Below are 23,526 nucleotides of genomic sequence, written 5' to 3'. Positions count from 1 at the left end.
GCAGACTGTAAAACAAAGAGCTTTTAAGTAGCTCTATTAAGGCAGTTCCTGAGCTCAGAGTTTGAACAAGCATCTGCTGGAGGCAAAGTCCTGAAGCGGTGAGTTGATCAACACCCAGTGAATTATAATTAAATTGAATCAAAGAAAACATGATTTTTCAAATGAGAAACATGTTGGCACTGTGTTTACTTGCATGTTCCTTGGTGGACTAATGTTGTAAAGACTTCTCAGTCACAGCAGGCATAGTACAAATTATCATTCCACTACTATTATATTGGATCAGCTCTAAGGGTGGAAACCTGGACAAGGAAAAGGGAAGTTAATTCTCCAGCAGCATGTAGAAGGGTGCTGGACTGCACATATAGCTTTCCAAAGTCCCAGACAACAAGTTATCTTAAATTTTAGAGCATTCCATATTTAAAATCCTAGGAAATTGGACGCTTTTGGATTAATTTGACATTTCAAATACAAGTGGCTTTTCCGTGGTTTGGAACATTTTCGGAGGGAGTATTCTGCACTTTCCAAAAATCAGGCCCTTAAAAGGTATCTCAGCTTGGGCGTCCAAAATCACTTTTGATCAATTAGGCCACCCTGGACTGTCCAATACTAGAACATTTACTGTTATTTGAACATACCCAACATACTACTCCTGTTTTACAATAAAACTCAGTCTCTGAAGAGAGATGTGAATGCAGCTGAGTTTGCATTGTTCAGAGAAAAACAAGTTGCATTGTTTCATAAGATCACTTCAACAATATGTACTATCAAAAGTGCAATGTAACTTTCTGAGAACTCTGGACGTTGCACAAGTGCTGTTTACTCTGTTACAAGACGATTCCGTGTAGTAAGAACTCCAGCTACTCTTTGAATATGAACATAAACTGTTTGACCTATTTCTTTTTTTCAGCTTTAGTTTAAAAAAAAAACTTCATATGTTGCTAAGACTTTCTGAAGATTTTATTTAAGGGGAGTATTCTTCCAGGTCTGCTCCTAATCCAGGCTGCTTTCACTCTTGATGCTAAAATGACATACCATTCACAGCAGATCAGTTTAGAAGATCTGCACAATCATCCCCCTTTTTTGCAGCATATTTTGATCAGCTGTGAAATAGTTAACATTTCCATTTCAATCAACAACATTGGGCTTTAGAGTTAGGCGCCTTTGAAACAACTAAAAGTTGTTCATCAGGAAGACATTGCCTCACCTGTTTCTGGTTCACATTTCGAAGGTCATCTTCCTAAATATAAGGACTAGAAACTTTTTAAAAATGAAAATATGGGATGAGATTCTGTGCTGTGCCACTAAGAGTATGTCTACACAGCAGCGGGGAGGTGTAATTCCCAGCTCGGGTAGATGTACATGCACTAGCTCTACTCAAGCTAGAGCCTAAAAATAGCAGTGTGACCACCTAGGAGCACAGGCTAGTTGCCCAAGTATATATCTAGGGGCTCAGGAGGCTCATACTTGGGTGGCTGGCCCATGCAGCTATGGCTATACTGCTAATTTTAGCATGCTAGCTTGAGCAGTGTTAACACGTGTGTACATCTGTCCAAGCTCGGTGTTAAGAACCAGGACATAGGCAGTCTGGCCTACTGGTCAGAGCAGGAGTCAGATCTAGTGGGCAGAGCAGGAGTCTAAGTCAGGGAACTGAAGCGGGGATCAGAGACAGAGAGTAGAAGCACAGCCAGGACCAGGAACCTAAGCTGAGGATCAGAGACAGGATCAGATACCAAATGCCACAGCCCAGGCTTGAGCCAGAGTTGGAGTCAGAAGTCAGAGCCAGGATTGGTAGCCAATGGTCAGGAGCGAGGTGAAAGGGCAGGAACGGGAGAGAGACAAGGATCGGACACAGAGCAGGAGCAAGGTAGGAGTGAGGAGCAGGAATAGGATTAGATACACACTTCAGGAAGTGGCATGAACAGAGTCCAATGTAGCAGCAGCAAGAAGTCTGTACAGTTGCGTAGACAGCTCACCAACCTCACTTCCTGGCTTAGGCAGCCAGTGTGAACTAATCAGGTGGCCACAGGCCTTGAGTGTGCAAGTAGCATAGGCTGGGGGGCTTGACCTTCCAGGTTTAGAGAGCTAATGCTTTGCCTACCTTCTTGAGTGGCAATGTCAGAGGTCCAGGGTTCCCACAGTCCCGGGTTCTAGACATACACCCTCAGACACTGAAGTGCTGGAATTATACCTGCCAGTATTTGTTCCCCCCAGGCACAGCTTAGAACTCACATTCCAGCAGACAGCTTTAAACCACTGAACAATAGTGCAATCCTGGGTTGTTCTAGGACCCCAGGCATAATTTCAACAGCCCCCAAACCACATGTGAGTTATGGCAGCCTCCCTAGCCTAGAATCTCCACAATGCAGCGCATTGCAGTCACATACTGCTCCTGAAACAAGCACAACCCTATTCTAGGACTTTCAGTAGAGAGCCTTATAGCTACCATCTGCAGTGCCTGTCCCAGGGGCATCTTCCCACAGCCAGACCTGTGGCATTTAGAGTACTTTTACAGCACAGTAGCCCTTTCATCCACTGTAAAGAGACTACAGAGGGGGTGAGGAGCTCACCCATAGTTTCTGAGTGGAGCCCAAAATACAGCCAACGGAGAGGTGTAATGTCGTGGAAGAAGGTAGGAAGATGTTTGTGAGAGATGGAAATGAAAAGGGTATTGAAAATGGTGTCTTTGAATTTGGCAGCGTGGACAGAGCAGAGGGGAATATGAAAGAAGACCAGGTCAGAGATGAGAATGATAGTATTGTTGCCGTTGGCCAAAACAGCTAGCCTATGTGTGGAGCCTTGCTAGGCGGTTTCTGTTATGAATTGAAATCAGATATACTACTTACGTATTTCTTTGATGCAATCCTGCTTATTTACAAAGAATGTACACAAAGTCCTGTTTCCCTGAACATAGTAGGAACAAACAACAAGAGACAGTTTCCTGATTCAGAAATCAAGGCCTACTTTCCAGCAAGTCCTGTGCCCAAAAGAATCTCTCTGTCTCAGCTTTCTCTCAAGGCCACCCTCACAATCACTAGTGCTCCTCTGATGGTCTGTTTACTTTCTGGTTTCTTTCACACACAGACAGATAGCTGCAACCAAATCAATGCCCCAACCCCTGCATTTGCTATCAGTTCTCCTAGGGACACATGGTCCAGCTTTTATTCAGGATTTACTTTGCTGCTCCATTTTGTGAGAGGGAGCTTCTATTGTTTCAGCTCTTTTATTCCATAAGGGAGCTTAATTGCTCCTTCCATTTACCCTGAATGAAAGGTGGATAGGACACCCATCAGCTTCAGTGAGGTCTGTAATTGCCCATGAATCAAACACCCACTGAGAGACACCAAGACCAGGATAAAAATATTTAGCTTTCATACAGCACTTTCATCCATAACCTCAGAGTTATAGAAAGGAAAGTGTGTGCCGTCACCCCCATTTTAACAAGAAAAACAGATGAAGAGCAATAGTAGGTGGGGACTGAGCTATACGGGGCCTTAAAGGGAAAAATATTTGGACTTTGATGCACAGCACGATGAGGAACTCCAAGAAGAGTGACACAGTCAAAGCAACAAACAAGAAAAATGATTCTGGCCACAGCATTTTGGTGTGCAGGAGGGTTATGGATGGATCTATCTCTAATATAGATAGCTTCACTTTTAAATAACTTACCTTCCTCCCTAGAAGGCCCCAGAAACGCTCCTGTATATAGGGCTGTCATTTACTCAGCCTCCTCCCACCCCAAAGTTTTGAGGGGATGGTGACTAGGTCACCTCCATCTTAAGGGGAAACAGAACCATAGGAAGCCCCTGAGCAACATAAGTTACACCACCCCCAGTGCCCATGTAGGCAGTGCTATGTCAGCAGGAGAGCTTCTTCAACTGACATAGCTTCCACCTCTCCTGAAGATGGAGTAATGAAGTCAATGGGAGAGCTCTCGCCTGCCAGCTTAGAGTGTCTTCACTAGACACACTATAGCGGCACAGCTGCATCAGTGCAACTGTGTCTCTGTAGCGCTTCTAGTGTAGACTAGCCCTTAGAAATTCATGAACTAAGAGCTGATGTAAACTTGTAATATTAGCCTGGAAACAAGCTATCGAAATCATAATGGCAGCATTTTACACCCATTCTGCCTTTACCTTGCACAGGTGTAAATGATTACACCAGGTGCAAGGCTGCGGAGAATGAGGCTTATTGTCACTTTTTTTCAGGGAAGGGCATTTTTGTGTGTTACATGTTAGAGATACAGCCCTGAGTTTTGCAACTAGGGAGTGTTGAGCTCTTTTGCTTTAGCAGTCATTGTAGCGCTATGCAATAGCTTTTTAAATAAAGAAGCAAGACATGAAAAATAGGAAGTGAAATTGTAAAATCACCAAAATTGAGGTTTTCATGGTTCACTGTGAATTTTTGGAAACAGTCCAGTTGCATGAATAATTCTGTGAAATGTCACAGCACTGGCTTGGAAAGGGGTTGAGTATTCAGCCTTAACTTCTGGAACTGCCTGACTTGAGAACTCTTGATTTCTCAACCTGGCTACTGAATTAATGCTGCAGTTTTTTTGCTTGAGTTATACCATAACTAGAACAAACTAAAGGCACAGCCTTGAGCTGGAGAAGGGTCTGAACAAAAGGCCAGGACCTGAAATGCCCTTCCAGGCCTAACACTTGGAGGAGTTTCAGAATCTGAATCGAGCGGCCAGGTCCTATCTCTATAATGGGCCAAACCAAAATGTTGCCTGTAAATATCCCTGTAATTGTGGGGTAGGCTGTTGACAAATTGGATCTGAATTTTGCAGCTCTGTTCATGTATAACCCACAAGAGGGTGATCATCTGAAAAGTTGCATTAGTAGAACACCTAGAGTTGTAAAAAGCATGGTGCTTTGGTGGTTGTTACTGTTTTTTTTTTAATTTCAGGTGACCATTTTTGCTATTTAATTTGGGGCAATTTTGTATTCCTCGAATGTCTGTTTTCCACACCATTTTGTGAAATTGTGAGCAAATTTAGGGAATGCATTCTTCCTTCCTTTTTTAAAATAAAACCCACATAACTCAATTCATTTCATAATATTTGAGCCATATTTGTAGCTATATTTCTCAGTCAGGTATTTTGATTCCTGCTGTTCTGTAAGGTGATGATCACTCAGGCCCAAATCTTCAAAGATATTTAGGCCACTAGGCCCTGATGTGGGCATAAGGCCATATCTACACTACAAAATTATGTCAACCTCATTTACGTTGGCATACAGTCACGGCAGTTATTAAATCACTTGTGAATGTGCACACTTGTCTCCTTGTGTCAGCGGTGCATGTCCTCACCAGGAGCACTTGTATCTATTGTGTTGTCAGTGTGGGGAATTGTGGGATGGCTCCTGAAAGCCAGTAACAGTTGACATAAGCAACGCAGTGTCTACACTGACACTGCGTCAATCTGATTACATTGACCGTGACTCTATGCTGCTGAGGGAGGTGGTGTTACTAAATTGCCATAGAGCGGCAGTTATATTGGTGGGGTCAAATTTAAGTGAAGAAACTTCCACAGCTAGGTCAATGCAAAGCAGTTTATGTCGACCTAAATCTGTAGTGTAGAGCAGGCCTAAGTTACGTCTTTCTTTTTCATAAAGCAGCTTAGGCCCTTATTTGCACACAATCAGTTACTCTGACACGTAGTGGGGGTGGATCCACAGTTTCCTTTTTCTGGGTCTTTTTTCTGGGTTTAAATGAGTCAGACTACATTTTAACCACTTCCTATTTTGTTTTACATGAAAAGTATGGTGAAACAGATATGTGGGTTCACAAAGAAGAAAAGATACTGATTGTTCCCCAATATATATTTTTACTTCGGAAGAACAGCATACCTGTGTTAGTACATAGCAATACCTTACCACAGAGGCAGATGAACTAGGCACTGTGCCAACACATAGGAAGACCTGGTCCCTGCTCTAAAGAGCTTACAATTCTGTGTCAATAGTCACATACAAAATGATACTTCTTGCTAACCATGAGAGTATTATTAATATTATTATTATTATTATTATAGTTCAACTAATCACAAAGAGGTTCTCCAAGTGTCAAGTGAATATGTAGTAAAACATGTCATCAGTAATTGTCAGAACTTCAGATTTATCAGTCTGAACAAACATAAACTAACTCATGGGAGAAAAGAAGTCATCCAGCCACAGTATTTTTTGTGGTGTTAGGTAAGTAGCTATGTTTTTATCCATGTCACAATCTTTACAATGGTGGTTAAGCAATAACTTTCTATTCTATATAGTGTGACAAAGTTCCTCCTCTATCTTGGAGGGTCCTGCACTTATCGACAGATTTTCTTTCCTCAGAGATTCACCATGTGGGCTGGGGAACAGCCCAGAGACCTTCCCCTCTGGAAGAACCCACAGTCCAGGTCAATTGGGAGGTTCGGGGGGAACCCGGGCCCGCCCTCTGCTCCGGGTTCCAGCCCAGGGCCCTGTGGACTGCAGCTGTCTATAGTACCTCCTGTAACAGCTGCATGACAGCTACAACTCCCTGGGCTACTTCCCCATGACCGCCTCCAAACACCTTCCTTATTCTCACCACAGGACCTTCCTCCTGGTGTCTGATAACGCTTGTGTTTCTCAGTCCTCCAGCAGCACACCCTCTGACTCTCACCTCCTTGCACCTCTGACTCTCAGCACTTTACACTCACACCACAAACTGAAGTGAGCGCCTTTTTAAAGCCCAGGTGCCCTGATTAGCCTGCCTTAATTGATTCTAGTAGCTTCTTCTTAATTGACTGCAGGTGTCCTAATTAGCCTGCCTGGCTTAATTGGTTCTAGCAGGTTCCTGATTACTCTAGTGCAGCCCCTGCTCTGGTCACTCAGGGAACAGAAAACTACTCATCCAGTGACCAGTATATTTGCCCTCTACCAGACTCCTGTACCCCACTGGTCTGGGTCTGTCACAATTGGTTTTTACACTGCGCTCACCACCATGGTATCTGAGCATCTTCCAGTAGTACATTAACCAACATGTCTAAAATCTGTCATGCTTTGTTTGTTCTCTCATCCTCTTCCCATGGGGAGAAGCATATGCAGTGAAGTATCTCAATTTAGGTCTATTGAGGGTGTTTTTGTTTTAAATCCACATGATGCTATTTATTTATGTTAGAGAAGGTAAAGTCAAAGAAATGCACCTTCCACTTGGTATGGAAGATGGTGAGATTGGTGATTATCCTTATTTCTTAGGGAAGTTCATTCCAAAGGCTTGGACTGATCCACAAGAAATTTCTGTGTCCTGCACAGATGAGCTTTACCTTGTGGTAGAAAGTCCCATTGGAACAGAGGTGCACAGTTGTCAGCCACAGTCTTCATCCTGAAGCCTTTTAGATACCCTGGTCCCAGATCATGGAGTGCCTTAAAGATAAGGATCAAGACCTTCAACTTGATTCAAAATTCTATGGGAAGCCAGTGTAGAGACTGGAGGACAGGTTTGATGTGCTCGTGGTATCCCGTGTTGCTGAGAAGATGCACTGCAGCATTCTAGTTGAAGTTTCCTATGCACTGGTGGCTTCATGCTCGGGTATATTACATTGCTTTAATCTAGATGAGAGGTAACAAAGGTATGAATAACTGAAGCCAGGTCATCATCCACCAGGAGAGTCTGCTAGCCCTTTGAAGATGGTAGAAAGCATTACTTGCAGATGCTGCTTAGTGCCAGCAAGGGATCCAAGAGTACTAGACAACAGACTGAATTGACCAAAGAGATTGCATCGTAGTTTCAAACTCTTCAGAATTCTTTCCTATGCTCACCAACAGCACCTCTGTTTTGCACAGGTCCAGCTTCAGCCAGCTGTTCTTCACCCACGAGCTGATCTTGTCCAAGCGATGAGCCATTGTGGGTGATAGTGGTGTGGTCAGATATAGTGAAGGATAGGTAGAGCTGTGTGTCATCTGCATAATGCTGGGAGTTCAGTCCATGTTGTCTGATCAGTTCAACTAGTGGCTGGATGTACATGTTGAAAATCACGAGGAGGAGATTTGATCCTTGTGGAATTCTGGAAATGAGAGCGCCTGTTGATGTTGTACAGTTTCCCATCACTATTCATTGGGTGCATCTCCCCAGGAAGGACTCAAACCATTTTCGTGCATTACCCTGCACCCCTGCCATTTCTCTCAGGTGGGACAGCAGTATCTCAGTCAAGAGTGCTGAATGCTGCACAGAAGTTCAGGGCAATGAGAATGGGTGTCTGTCCTCTATCCACTGACAACAGAAGATCACACATCAATGCCACTAAAGTGATTTCAGTTCCATATTCTTCCCTGAATCCAGATTGTACCAGGTCTAAAATGTTAGTTTCAATTAGATGAGTTTGTAGTTGGTCTTTGGCTAGCTTCTCCATGAACTTCTCAGGAAGAGGAGGTTTGATACTGGGCAGTATTTGGCTAGAACTGATACATCCAGGATGGTTTTTTTCAGTGTTGGTTAGACTATTGCATGTTTGAAGGAGAAAGGGAATATTCCTTTTGTAAATGATACATTATCTATTTCCATCAGGAGCAGCACCAGTTTTTCATGACTGTCTTTCACAAGCCAGGAAGGGCCTGGGTCAGGTTCACAAGTCTTGGGTGAAGACTCCTCTAGGGTGTCCAGAACTTCTTGATGAGTGAATGTACTGAATTCTGGGAAGGTAGGTGGGCTGTGGTTGGCAGGTACAGGCAGAGTGGATCCATGCTGTTTGAGAAGGCTTCCCAAATGTGCGTAATCTTTTCAGCAAAGAGAGATAATAGTTCTTCACAACACTTGTGCTCAGTTTTGATGCAGGTTATAGGTATACAGGATTGATGAAGAGGTTTACCACCCTGAGTTTCATCCTGTTTGATTCAGACTTTTTTTTCCCTGCCATCAACACTCAAGTTTCCACCCCTCTCTTCATACGGTGCAAGGTGTCAGAAAACCCAGGAGATCTGTGTGGGCAATGAAGAGGAAAGGACCATTTGGGGCCAGTGCATCAGTGGCCAAGGTCAGTGAAGAATGGTAATGATTCACCAGGTCTTCTACTCCTTGTCCTGCAGATGGAGTGCTGCTGTCTTCTAGCAGGCTTTGGAATTTGTCAGAGTCCATGAGCCTTTGAAGTTGAATCAGGATCATTTGTCTTTCTTGTTCCTGGGGAGCTGGATGGTCTCTGACAACTGCCTTAATGAGGTAGTCATCTATCAAAGACAGTGGCTGGATTGTGATGTCTATAATCTTGACGTTTAGGCTGAAGATCAGGTCCAAAATGTGGCTAGCTGTGTGGGTTGGACCAGGGGTGACCCATGAAAATCCTAGGGAGGCAAGTGACAAGATGAATTTTTGGGGCTTTTGCATCTGTGGCCTTGTTGCTATGTATGTTGATATCTCCCAGGATGACAAGTCTGGGTATTTCACCACCATCGCCAACAAGGTATCAGTGAGCTCCTTAATGAATCGTTTAGTCTGTGATGGTCTGTAAATGAGTATAAAATCAGATTGCTTTGGTTCTGGCTTCTACTGTCAGATGAATGAATTCAAATGAAGTTGCCTTACCTGAACCACCTCTCTCACATTTAATGCAGTTCCATCTGCCTTCTTGTCCTCTCTGGGTCCGTGATGTACCGAGTATCCTGGAGGGACACGGTGGGCTAGCACAGGGCTTGTGGTGTCATCCAGCCAGGCCTTGGTGATCCAGGTATATTGGGTGCTTAATTGCTGATGAAGTCATGTATTGTTTATTATTAGCAGCAGATCTTGCATTGTTCAGTCTCAGCTTTCATTTGTGTTGCTTTGTGCTATCTGCTTCTGACCTGTGCCTAGACAGTGGTCCTGTGCAGTGTACAGGTGTAAGATGTCTGGAAACCGGTTTCTTATATCTGCTTTTCTATTTCTTTGGACAGTTTCTCCCACTTTGAACTGTGACAGGTGATGAAGTGGACGGTGCCATGGGATGATCTGAGTGGAGGAAAAGTTGTCTGGTTTGCCAGATGCCATGGGAAAGGCAGGTCTGTTGGATACTTTTGGGGAGTTATAACCTGGTAAATCCTGGAAACAGGCAAAGTTGAGGCAGTGTGCTCCTGGGGTACAGTTGTTGTGCTGGAAGCATGGTGACATAACAGCAATGGAAATAGTAATAATAGTGACTGTTGGTAACTTTCCTCTACATCTCAACTCTGAGATTCTGAAAGATAGTCTCATTACTTTGTATTTGAAACCACGATCTTTTGTGGCTTTCTGCTGCAGTGTCATGTGAAAGCTGGTCTACACACAAACTTGCACTGAAATAACTGTCACTTTTAATTCACACCATTTGTTATTTCAGTGAAAGTCAGAATAAAAGTGCTCTAGACTGACAAGCAAAATCAAAATAAGACACTTTTATTCCAAATTTTCACACAGACTTGCACCAAAATAATAAAAGCTGTGAACTAAACCTGATTTAGTGATTTAGGTGCAGATTTGTGTGTAGATAAGCCCCCAGGATATACTTGTAGCCCTGTGGCTAGGCTGGTTTCAGAGTAGCAGCCATGTTAGTCTGTATCCGCAAAAAGAACAGGAGTACTTGTGGCACCTTAGAGACTAACAAATTTATTAGAGCATAAGCTTATAAATAAATAAATACGTTTGTTAGTCTCTAAAGTGCCACAAGTACTCCTGTTCTTTTTGTGGTTAGGCTGTAGCTCAAGTGGTAATAGCTTGTACTGTGGTACTGAAAAATTAGGGTTCGGCCCTCATGATAATTTATGAGGGGATGGTCGGTACATAATATAATTTGATATTTTCTTATTTCCTATTAAAACAAAAAAGACCTAGGAAGTTACATTAAAATACATTAAAAATGTTATTTAGGTTGGCCAGTCAACTACTTGAAAGTTAAGTATCAGGGGGTAGCCGTGTTAGTCTGTATCTACAAAAACAACAAGGAGTCTGGTGGCACCTTAAAGACTAACAGATTTATTTGGGCATAAGCTTTCGTGAGTAAAGACCTTCGGATGCATCCGAAGAAGTGAGGTTTTTACTCACGAAAGCTTATGCCCAAATAAATCTGTTAGTCTTTAAGGTGCCACCAGACTCCTTGTTGTACTTGAAAGTTAGGAAATGCAAGATTTATGGTTGCCTGTGCAACCTGTTTCTGCTCCCTTGTGTGTATGCATTATAATACAGTCTTTAATTACATGATCATATGCTACTTTTTTCCACAGAACCTCTGCCTTATTCAGGGTACAGAACTGACACACAGGGAGGGGTCAAGTGCCTGATTTTTCAACCTAAATAATCTTTTAAGGTGTGTGGGGGGGGGAGAAGAGAGGGGTTATTCTATGTATATATAGGAGCAGATTCTGATTTTGGTTATGCTGGTGTAAAGCCAGAGTAAATCCATTCTGGAGTTACTCCAGATTTACGCCAATATAAGTGAGATCAGAATCTGGTTCATACAGTCTGTAAAGGACTCAGGATGAGATGATGTGAGGAGGAGAAGGAAAGAGGGGGAGAAAGAATCTTACTTCTGCAGCTACCATGATGAAGTTTGCTCAGTGAATAATATCCGGCAGGCTCCTCGCCAGTGTTGTTGTGGCTGAAAGTGAGGAATTGAGACCCTGAAGAAGAGGAAACATCTGCTTGAATTTGTATAGAGGGAAAAGTTGCTGTTGAGAATCCAACTGTAGGAGATCCAAGCAGCCAAAAGCACTGCAGGTTTGTGGAGATTGGTCTGTTTGTATTTTCTCCTGCCATTAGATATAAAATGCAATGTAGATATGTGAGTTACCTGTAAATATATGTTTTTTTTTACTGCAGTCATAGCCCCCAGGAAATTAAAGACTAAAAACCATATACAAACAAAATTAAGGTTGAGGAGATTTAAAAGTGACAAAAGCAAATGCAGAGATATGGTATAGATTGTAAGCTCTTTGCAGCAGTGATGGTATTATTGTTATTATATGTGTGTACAGCACCTGGCATAATAGGGCCTTGACTCCTGATTGAGGCCTATATGTGCTATAATAATAAAATAATAGTAATAATTAATAACAAATAGGCTGTCCTCAACTCATTAATTGTGCCTTGTATTTTTGATTTGATATGCTAATAGTAATAAATACTAATATTTGTTTCACAGTTCAGTGTAGAGAAGGATGTATGTTAAACAGATGCACTGAGGTGCCTTGATCCCATTACACACAATTATACTGCTGTGTTTGCATTGGTCCTGTCTGATAAGCTACTTATTGGAACAGAAAGCTCTTTCAGTGAGAAGAACTTACAGGCAAACTATTGTTTGTGGAAGCGGGCTTATTTGTAGGACATACATTTTCTATATGTACGTTTATATCCAATGGTAGACCCAAAGGCACAAATGGACTGGCTGAAATGGGAAGAGGATATCTTATTAATTAACTTGATTTTCATTTTGTGTGAAATTATTTATATTCTGCAAACAAGGAGATTAAAGAAGTTCCGGAAACTGCGAAGGAAATGACCCAAAGAACTGTCTCAATATCAGTCTTGCAACACTTCCCATGAATTGGATACTATGCAATGATAAATTTATTGTCGCGGCAGTACGACAGCTTCAGTCTCAAGCATTTCAATCAGACCCAAGACCCTAAGTTAAACGAGATACCAGCCTTTTGCAAGGAGGAGGTAAGCTAGTTTTTGTCTTTGTTTTTTGTTTGCTTGTTTGGGTTTTTTTATTGTTATTTTTATTTCTCAAGGCTCCTATGACATAACACAAACATTTGCAATGGAAAAAAAAGCTATATTAGATTGAGTTCATCTACCTCCAAGTGCAGATTTGAGGATGGTCTTAGCTAAAATTGTGATGACACATTATTATTTATGATTTATGATCTGAAGTTAAGGACAAATGTGAGTAAAGGGAGTGATCAGATTCCCAGCACTGTCTGCCAGGTCCAGGAAAAACATTAGCAATATTTTCCCTTGTGTGTTGGGCTGCCTTATTTGCTCTGACATCTATTTTGTGTATCCAGGAGAAAGGTTGCTATCTCTTTCTTCTTTTAAAAAATAATCTAACTGGAAGCATTTGTATGTTGTCTCCTGTACATGGGTTTGTGTTTGGTAAGTTGCAGATCGCTCCATAGAGTGAATCATTCTAGGAATAGCATGAATTGAATGTATATTTCAATGACTGATATGTATCCTGGCTTTTAATTTCATTTCAATACTTTAATAGTAAATGTTGCACATATATGGTGCTCTTAGCATCTCAAAGCAATTTATAAGCTTCCATTTACCCTCACAACACCTCTGTAAGGTAAGTATTATTATCCTTATTTTATAAATGGCATTTGTTTGAGCTAGAGAAGTCTGAATGCCATCGTACAAGGCACTGCTAAGCCCTCATTTGGAATTCTGTGTACAATTCTGGTTACCCATGTTTAAGAAAGGGGAATTCCGCTGGAACAGGTGCAGATCAGCGGAATGGCGAGCCTATCTTAGAAGGAGAGACTCCACTTGGCTTGTGTAGCCTATCAAAGCAAAGGCTGAGAGGGGATATGATTGCTTTCTGTAAATACTAGCCATCAGTAAATTCAGGCTGGAAATTAGAAGCATTATAACTAGGGCTGTTGATTAATCACAGTTAACTCACGCGATTAACTCAAAAAAATTAACCGCGCCCCACTCACTCCGTCCCCCCTTCTCTCCATCGCTCTCTCTCCCCCACACACACACTCACTTTCACCGGGCTTGGGTAGGGGGTTGGGGTTTGGGAGGGGGTGCAGGCTCTGGGCTGGGGCTGAGGGGTTCACAGTGTGGGAGGGGGCTCTGATCTGAGCTTGGGGCAGAGTACTGGGGTGGAGAAGAGGGTCTGGGGTGTTGGCTCTGAAAACGGGCTCAGGGCTGGGGCTTGGGGTGCAGGAGAGCGTTTGAGGTGCAGGAGGGGATATGGAGTGTTGGCTCCAGGATGGGGTTCAGGGCTGGGGTTTAGGGGGCAACCTCCTGCCGGACAGCACTTAGCTCCGGTGGCTCCCAGTTGGTGGCATAGTGTGGCCCCACGCTGCTCCCGGAAGGGGCCAACGTGCCCCTGCAGCCTCTGGGGAGAAACGAGGGGGCACGTGGCTCCGTGTGCTGCCCCTGGCTGCAAGCACCACCCCTTCAGCTCCCATTGGCCACAGATCCCCGTTCCCAGCTAATGGGAGCTGCAGAGGCAGTGCTTGCAGGCAGGAGCAGTGTGCGGAGGGAGACCCCTGCCCCCGGGGCCCTGCTAGCCGCTTCCAGGAGCGGCATGGGGCCGGGGAAGGCAATTAATTGCATGATTAACCATGATTAATTTTTTTAATCATTTGACGGAGCCTAATTATAACTCCAGAAGAGAGAGGAACTGGAACAGCCTCCCAATAGACGTAGTGGGGGCAAGAAACCTGAATGGTTTCAAAATGGAGTTTATTAATGGGATTATAGGCCAGGGCTGCCTGTGATAGCAACAGACTGGATCTGATGACGCAGGAGGTCCCTTCTAATTACCACCTCACCACACTGCTTGTGTGGCATACATCCTTCCCAGACCCTCCATCTTGCTGTTTGGTCCTCTTTGTTTTGTCTGCTTAAGAGTATAAATTCTCCTTTTGCTTAGCACATCGTGGGTGCTACTAAAAACATATCAATAATAATAGTAATAGGGTTTGTCTACACTTAAAATGCTGTAAATTTGTACTGAAGCTTCGGCAAACTTTCATCCCAGCAGCTGTGCCTGTATTGTTGCCACATAATGATGTCAAGAGAATGATTCTGCAGTGTTTAAAAAGAGACGGTCTTGGCAATGGTCTGTCTGCACTGCAATAACAGTATATCTTGGCTGTCCCAGCCTGGGTTTAACATGGCTTTGAAGAACAGTGGGTACGAAACTACTCTCCCTGAAATGCGGGGTGCCCCGTGGAAATGTTTAAGGTTCTAATATAGCTTGAGGATATGGCTATGATTCTGTCTGCACTACAAAATTGTAATGAGTTGTAACCAGTTATCATGAATCTACAGGGGATGTGCTATGCCCCAGACTTGAAGTAGTCTCCTAGGAGTACCTCTTCATTGCCCCATAGCTCCAAGGAGTCCTCCAGGATAGGCCACACAGCCTCAACACCTCTGAGACCGGGCCTTCAGGCTCCACCCCTCCCGTTTCTCACCATGAGCTCTGAACAGAGAGTCTGACTAAGGTAGACATCTGTTCAGAGACATTGTACCCTCTTCAGGTATCAATGTCCTTCATTAAGTATTTAAAGCAACACCAGGCAGCCTTTTCAAAACGGGATGGGTTTTAATAGTCAGCTGGAAAACAGTGTTGGGAAGTCCTTAGGCTAGCAAAGCGAGGCAAAGGTAAGACAGAGTTCATACTGGCTGAAGCCAGGGCTCCACCAACCGTGTCGGCCCCAGAATCCCACCCCCCCTTCTCTTTCTTTCTTTCTCTGTGTCCCTTTGAATGGGTTCTGAAAGGCTCCTGTATAACAATCCCAAGCCTAATGGGGAGAGGCTTCTAGAGTATTCTCGCTTTCATCACATTTCTCCTGAAATGGCTGTAAATTGTACTGTAGAAAGGCCTTAAGAAAAACAATTCACAGAATAAAAAACTCATATTTCCGTTTCCTTGATTTTGCAATGATTAACCTCCCCTGAAAGCAATTAAAATCTTATGTAAGAGAAGAACTTTTCTTATCATGAGCAAAAATTCCAGTAATTAGTGTTGTTTCTTTGTACTGTAATTGTTTTTCTAAGGAGAAAATCTCCTTTAGCAAAGCAGGTACTGAAGGAAAGAAAAGTTTTCTCCTCCTAGAATAATAATACTCAGACTTCAGTAGTTCAGGAGCCAAATTAATGATCAGCATTACCCAAAAGAGCCACAGTTCTGTGAATTAATTGTTTCATTTACTGTAGTACAATATATTCATATTTAATCAGTATGACAGGGGAAATATATATATATATATATATAAATCACAGCAAAATGATTGACCAAGTATTATTTTCATCAAATACAATTGGTTAAAAACATAGTAAAATCATCCTGATTGGTTAATAACTTAGATTGGTTAATAATGAAATCACATCGTGTTTTAATATCTTGTGCTGCAGAGAGATGCTGGAGACCCATTAAAGAGCCACTAATGGCTCGCGAGCCTCAGTCTGAGTATCAGTGTCTTCGAGGAAATTCAGTTTCACATGAAAAGAGTGAAATAATGGAGCTCTTGTTTAGTATTCCATAATTAGCCACTCTGAACCTGGGCAGGTCTTCACTACAGGGGGTGGGTCGATTTAAGATACGCAAATTCAGCTACGCGAATAGCGTAGCTGAATTCGACGTATCGGAGCCGACTTACCCCGCTGTGAGGACGGCGGCAAAATCGACCTCTGCGGCTCCCCGTTGACGGCGCTTACTCCTACCTCCACAGGTGGAGTAAGCGCGTCAATTCGGGGATCAATTGTCGCGTCCCGATTTCTACCCGCCGAATAAGGCGGGTAGTGTAGACCTAGCCTGAGGGAGTCTAAGCAGGTGTAACGTGGGTCTGCTCAGTGTTGTTACACAAACTTAGACTTGCACCTACTCGTCAACATGTTATTAATACTCTCTAATACATTACCTCTTGATCTGGCCCACTGAGTCTAAGGCACTAAAGTCTTACGCATGAACTTAATTTCACTGGGACTACTCATGCAGGTGAAGTTAAGCAGATGTGTGAATCTTTGCAGGATCAAAGCCATAGCAAGAGTAGAAGAGGGGTCAGAAAAGAGAGATGTAGCAGAATAATGAGGGGATGAAAGAAAGCTGTAAGATAAGTGGAGGTGTGATCTACTTCTACCCTCCTATTAAAGTGCAAAAATAACTCTTTCAAAATTAAACAGTCTGGAGAACACAGTGAAATTTTTGTCTCTCTCGCTCGCTCTCTCGCTCTCTCTTTTTTTTTTTTTTTTACTAAATTTGGACTAGAACTTAAATCTGAAATTCAAATCCAGCTTACACCCAGCAACCCCATTAAAAATATAAACCTCCAAACCTCAAAATGTATTAATTACTGGATATCAGGCAAAATAGCTACTTGTCATTTACCAGTAGTTACTTAGAATTGCTCAGAATTGTTTAATATTTGTTAAAAATTACTCCGTTTCTAATTATTAACGCCCAGCAAACTTATTACTTGGCATGTATTAAATAATTGCCTAGAATTATTTAGTCACTAATAAATGACAAGAGAATTGTTTTAGTAATATAAACCTAAATCATTTCTAACAGGTACTGAGTAACTCCAGATAATTTTTGTTGGGAATTACCTAGTGATTTTTAAGTAATTAATTCTAATTTGTACTAAAGCAATCACTTCTTGCAAATCTGCAAATATCAAGAATGATTAAGTGAACACAAGTAAAGAAATACTTTATAAAGAAAAAGGAATTGTGTAGGACCTCAGAGTACAGAGGCAATGTGGTGTCCCTGAGCATAGCTGGGAGAGATGTAGAGGGAAGACTTCATTGGTTTAGAGGGGTGGGCTGCAGAAGATGTAGAAAGGGAAGATTCCCACACTAGGCTGTAGTCTCCCCTTTGCCTGAATCTTTAAACCGGGGATTTGCAGGGATATAGCTCTGTGCATCCTGACCCTGGTTGCTGCTAAGGGGCTCACAGTGCAAGAGGTGCTTCCAGAGATAACCCTCTGGCTGTCTTTACACTGGGCAGGGTCTATGTAAGGGATGTTATCAAAAATTATGCTGTAGCCAAGTGGCCCCAAGGAGCTGTTCTGGTAGCTGGAGATCAAAACAGAAAGCTAGTCAAAAAGTCCCTAAAGTCACAAGTGAAAAAGTAAAAATCCTTAGATCTAGTATGGAGGTTATTTATTTAACAAAGACAACGGAGACTCTGAATAGTCCTAAACAAAAAAGGAAGCAGGTAGATAAGAAAAAAAAAATATGGCAAGATACAAGATTTTATTTCTCCACACATATTTCCTTCAGAAAATAGAAATCATCCAAATGAAGTCAGTTGAAAGCACTATGACAGGTACAAAGTAAAATGGTATTAAGTGGGCTAGGTCGGATTTTAAATAGCAGTTGGTAAAGACATTAAAAAAATAAGAAATAATTTAAATGTGTCAAAAGCAGGATGTCTGTGAATGAATTGGTGTGTCCACTCAACTACCAGGGAGTAAAGGGAGCGATTAGGGAGGAAAAGGGCATTGCAAAGAAACAAAACTATTTCTTTGCACCATTCTTCACCAGAAAGGGTCATGAGGGGACATTTACTCTTTACAAGTAATAAAGATGAGGTACTGAAAGAGGCTGAGGTGTAAAAAGAGACGGTGCTGGAACAAATTGATAAACTGAGGAGCAATAAGTCAACAGGATGAGAGGGTATAAACCCAAGAATAAGAATGAAGTGGCTGGGAGGCTGAGTATACAATCGCTCATTAAAATTTGCTATCATACTAGAGGGCACCACTCTTTCAAAAATAGTACTAAGGGAGATATAAGGAATTATAAATTAGGAAATCTAACTTTAGTCCCAGGTAAATCGGTTAAAATTGCAATTAAAAACAGAATTAAAATATACCTGTATGAACATGTTAGGTTCAAAGGACCAGCTTCTAAAAAGGAAAATCATGCCTCTCTGATTTACTATGATGTTTTCAGCATGTCAACAGAAGTAATAAAGAAGCAGCAGATGGCGTAATACATTTGGACCTTCAAAAAGCCTGTGACAAAGTCCCTCGCAAAAGACTCTTAAAGTAACTAAAGTGTCCAAGGTGAGGATTGAGTATTCCTGAATCAGCAACCAAGAGGCAAGAAACAAAGTAGGAAAACATTGTCTGACAAGTTACAGTTACATACTAGGACTAGTATTCTTTAATATGTTTAATAACATTCTGGAAAAGAGGATGAACAGTGAGGTGACCACATCTGAAAGTGGCACAAAATTCTTTAGGTTAGTCAGGACAGAGAGAAGGGTCAGGAACCTCCTGTCAGGGACATTCAGGGCAGCATGGCACCAGATGAAGCTCACTGCAGCAAATGCAAGATAATACACATTGGAAGGAATAATAATAATAACCTCAGCTCCTCATTTCTGAGTTGAAAATGAACTATAACCACTGTGGATAGTCCTTTGCTCAATATGCATCAATGGTCAAAAAAGCAAACCAAATGTAAGGACATAAAAGTAAAGGGAAAGAAAATGATACTGAAAATATTATAATACATTTATATAAACCAGGGATTGGCAAGCTTTGGCATGCGGCCCATCACGGTAAGCCCCTGGCAGGCTGGGATGTTATTTTTACCTGCCGCGTCCGCAGGTTCGGTCAATCACGGCTCCCACTGGCCGCAGTTCGCTGTTCCAGGCCATGGGGGCGGCGGGAAGCGGTGCAGGCCGAGGGATGTGCTGGCCGCTGCTTCCCGCCGCCCCCATTGGCCTGGAATGGTGAACTGCGGACAGTGGGAGCCGCGATCGGCCAAACCTGCAGACATGGCAGGTAAACAAACCGTCCTGGTCCACCAGGGGCTGACCCTGACTGGCCGCATGCCAAAGATTGCCGATCTTTGATATAAACCAATAATATGCCATCACTTGGAAAACTTTGTTCAGTTCCAATCACCTTCTCTCAGAAGAAATTGACAGATTCAGAGAATTGCTGCAAATATAATCAGAGCCATGGAAAGATTCCCATATAAGGAGAGATTGAAAAGACTAGGAATGTTTCAAATAGAAAGGAAATGAATAAGAGGGGATATGAAATAATAGATGGCATCAAGACTAATAATACCTAATGTTAGAGGGCTTTCCCTTTACCCATCCCCTGGTTCTTGTCACGCAGACAGAAAGCAGAAGACCAGAAGTCCCAAGTGTAGGCAATGCAATGTGTATTGGGGTTAGTTCCAAGCAAGCACACATAACTCTGATGCCACAGAGTCTTGTTTCCCAGTATCCCATTCCCAGCTCTGACGCCGCAGAGCGTTGCTATGTCCCTGTTCCCCATTCCCACCCCCTCTTCCTTCTTCTTAGCAGCCCAAACATACCTGCAATGTATGCCGACAGTCCCACACCTTACAATTTATGGTCGTGTTCCATTTTGGAGGGTCATGGGTCTGGGTCTTCGTCCCACCTATTTTGTACCCCATGGGAGGCATAAGGAGTGAGGTTGTGCTCTGGCCAAGGCCAGGCCTTTCTTTGGCTTTTAATGTGTCTTATGCTTGCCGGCCCTTGCCCCTCCTAACTGGTTGCTTGACCTTGGCTTGACAGAGGACCTAGGCAGCCTTCCAGTGTATGCTCAGATATTACACTCCCACCATACTGTTTTCTTATCTCTTAGTTCCATCTCTTATCTCTTTCATCCCATCTGCTTGAGGGCAGTGCCTTTGTCTTTGTCTTTTGTTTACACATATTAGTATAAGATATAAGAGTATCAAAAAGTCAAACCCAAAATTCTATCTCAGACTGACAAACAAGCCTATATGCTAACACCTAACTCTTATTTAAATGCTTTTAATCTATAACTCTCAGAAGGTTTTACAAAGGAAATAAGTAGATGGTCCCTGTTGCCATAATATCTGAGCACCTCACAATCTTTAATGTATTTATCCTCACCACACCCCAGCGAGGTAGCGCAGTGCTGTTATCCGCTATGTACGGAAGGGGAACTGAGGGAGAGAGGACCAGAACCACAAAAGGATTTAGGCATCTAACTCCCACTTTAGGCGACTAAGTCCAAAATTTAGGCACCACAGAAATCCTCAAAACTGCTACTCAGCTGCCATCTAACTCTGGAGGTGCCTAAAGTTGTTCAGTGTCAAAATTTCTGCTGTTAAAGTCCCCAAGGTGTCTAAATTTCTGTCTCTGGCTGTGTACATCGCTGCCTCAATACTGATAGCCAGTGCCTAGCTCACACCTGCATAATCCTCAAACCAGGTGAAACTAGGCAATGTCCCAGTTGGCATGCTTTAAGCCATACACAGAAGCTGAGGGAGGAAGGATGCAGCAGTGGCCTTCCTTATAATCTTTAGTCCACTGGTTAGAACACTCACCTGGGATGTGGAAGACCCTGGTTCAGTTCCATCCTTAGAAAAGAACTTCTTTGAACTTGGGCTTTTCACCCCTCAGATGCATGCCCCAACCACTAGACTATGGGATAGTCTCTTGTGAGGCTCTCTCAATCTCTCTTGTTGAAGCTGTTCCACTTCATATTACATAATTAAAAAATGAAATAGACACTGGGTGAGAGAGTTTGTGACTGACTCTACAGCCAGTGATTAGGGCAGTCAGAGGAGAGGTCGGACACCCAAAGTCAAATCCCTTTTCCACAGCAGGCAGTGGTAAGAACTGAACTGGGGTCTCCCACCTGAGTGTCTTATCTACAGGGCTAAAGGTTATAAAGCTACCACCACCTGTGTTTTGTGTAGAATTAGGAGGTTACTTCTGCCATTTTTGCAAACAACAGCTTAGGTTCCTGGCTCCAGGAGAAGGGTCCATGGCTGCACATCCCAAGCAGAGATAGGTGCTCCTCTCCAGCCTAGATTTAGGCACCTAACTCCCTGAAAGGGGCAGGGGTCAGGACACATCCCTCTCCTCTGCATCTGCTATTGGCTAGCTTTGACAGCTCAGTTCCTAGCATGCAGGCTTTCATGGATCCCATTCTTAGGCAGCCGACTTCCTCATGCATTCTACAGAGAGCCTAGGTGCCTAACCCAGGGTTTGTGAATTCTACTGAGTGGCGAGGAACCACAATGCCTGTGTGCCTTGGGCCAGAGGACCTAAGCAACCAGCCCAAAGTCACAGTGAGTCTGTGACAAAGAAGGGGCTTGACCCTCAGTCTCCCAAGTACCAGCATAATGTCTTAGCTATTGGGCCTTGTTGGTGGTGCATACGTGTGATGTATTTAGCTGATTCTAGTGACTAATAAAAACAGTTTTTGATTCTGTCCTTAAAAGAAATCAAGCTTTACAGAAACCTAAGTGTGCTTTGGCATCTGTTTCTTCTCTTGTAGGTTTCATTCCTGTCTATTTCCAAGAAAAAAAGATGGCTGCCACTCTAGGACTTATTTCCCTGTTTAGTTGTGTCGTGTTATTTCCTATGTTGCATGCTGTCATTGTGTATACAGAGTGTAAGTATAATACTTTAATTGAGAATCTAAAGGACTGGGAATAATTCATCTCACTCTAGGGATATTTGCCCGTTCAGTTGCGCTATGTATGGTCATAACAGGCCTGCTAAATACTAGCCTCTGCACCTGAAAACTTTGAAAAATCTTATTGCATCCTTTCTGTTATTAATTCATAAAACTTACAGCGAAGTCATCATCCTCACCCATTGCCAACTTGACGCTGAATCCTGGAAAACTAAAGCTGACCTGGGACAGCAGTGTCACTGAATACAGGTGTTCTATGCGTGTAGGCCACAGTTACATCAGGGGAAACGTAAGTTTTCTATTTACTTATTAACAGAAACAATAAACTGTAGTTTCTTTTCCTTTTACATACTTGATTTATTGAAGAAACATATGTATCACTTGTAGTATCATAAAAACCTAGAAAATGACAATATGTTTCCAGAGTTCTTGGAGACTTTTATTACATATATTAGGGCAGGTTCAGTTCACAGTGAGGTATAGCATCAGAAGGGACCAACTAGAAACACCCCTTAGTCCAATGTCATTCAATATCTTTATCAATGATCTGAAAAAAAATGTAAATTTAATTCTGGTAAAAACTGTTGGAATAGTAAATAATAGGGATAGGTCAGTTATACAGAGCACTGTAGATGACTGGGGGAAGTGGGATCATTTAAACAACATGCATTTTTAATGCAACATAATGCAAGATTATACACTTGTAACACAGAATGTAGGTCACACTTACAGAATGAGGGACTCTATCCTAGAAAACAGTGACCCTGAAAAGGACATAGGGTTAATGTTAAAAACCAGCTCAACATGCGCTCCCAGTGCAACGCTGGGCCACAGGTATGTCTACACAGCAATGGAGAGGTGTAATTCCCACTGCAGGTACACATTCACACCCTAGCTCTGCTCATGCTAGCGCCTAAGAATAACAGTCTGGCCTTGGCAGCATAGGTGACAGATTGGGCTCGCCACCCAAGTACAATCCTGCCCAGTCACCAGGCAGCTAGACTGACCCATTGTCCATACCACCACAGCCCCACTGCTATTCTTAGATGCTAGCTTGAGCAGAGATAGCATGAGTATAATTTCCAGCATGGGCAGACAAACTTCCCAGCTGCTGTGTAGACATACTCTGAGAGCGCTAGTGCGATTATTGGATATATAAGCAAGAGAATATTGAATAGGCAGAGGGTGCTGTGTGTACAGCATTGGTGAGATTGTTATTGGAATACTGTGTCCAGTTCTGGTGTCACCACTTCAAAAGGATGCTGAAAATTGAAGAGTTCAGGATAGAGCTACATGAATGATCTGAGGTCTGGGAAACCTGCTTTGCAGGAAAAGACTGAGTATGTCTACACTACAAACATAAGTTGAGCTATATTAGGGTGAGTTATAGCCACTGCAGTAATTACATGTCCACACTAGCCTCCTTGGG

At 42.8% G+C, this 23,526-nt stretch overlaps 1 protein-coding gene across 8 annotated transcripts in view; it reads left to right on the top strand.

Moving 5' to 3' along the window:
• Window positions 1-23,526, top strand: part of LOC117870478 (granulocyte-macrophage colony-stimulating factor receptor subunit alpha-like) — a 105,596-nt gene that overhangs the window by 59,081 nt on the left and 22,989 nt on the right. For 2 of the 8 annotated variants that reach the window (XM_034757692.1, XM_034757665.1), the window contains exons 3-4: window positions 21,957-22,073; window positions 22,259-22,386. In XM_034757692.1, the coding sequence (XP_034613583.1) occupies window positions 21,989-22,073; window positions 22,259-22,386 (213 nt within the window). In that variant the 5' untranslated portion in view covers window positions 21,957-21,988. Of the gene's footprint in view, window positions 1-11,571; window positions 11,677-12,423; window positions 12,625-18,609; window positions 18,723-21,956; window positions 22,074-22,258; window positions 22,387-23,526 lie in introns of those variants that run through there. The other 6 variants (XM_034757685.1, XM_034757671.1, XM_034757678.1 and 3 more) reach the window with 6 other exon arrangements.

The sequence above is a fragment of the Trachemys scripta genome, chromosome 1 (genome assembly GCF_013100865.1).
Source record: "Trachemys scripta elegans isolate TJP31775 chromosome 1, CAS_Tse_1.0, whole genome shotgun sequence".
NCBI classification, from domain to species: Eukaryota; Metazoa; Chordata; order Testudines; family Emydidae; genus Trachemys; species Trachemys scripta.
Note: the sequence above shows the minus strand (reverse complement) of the source record. Positions and strands in the feature narration are given on the sequence as shown.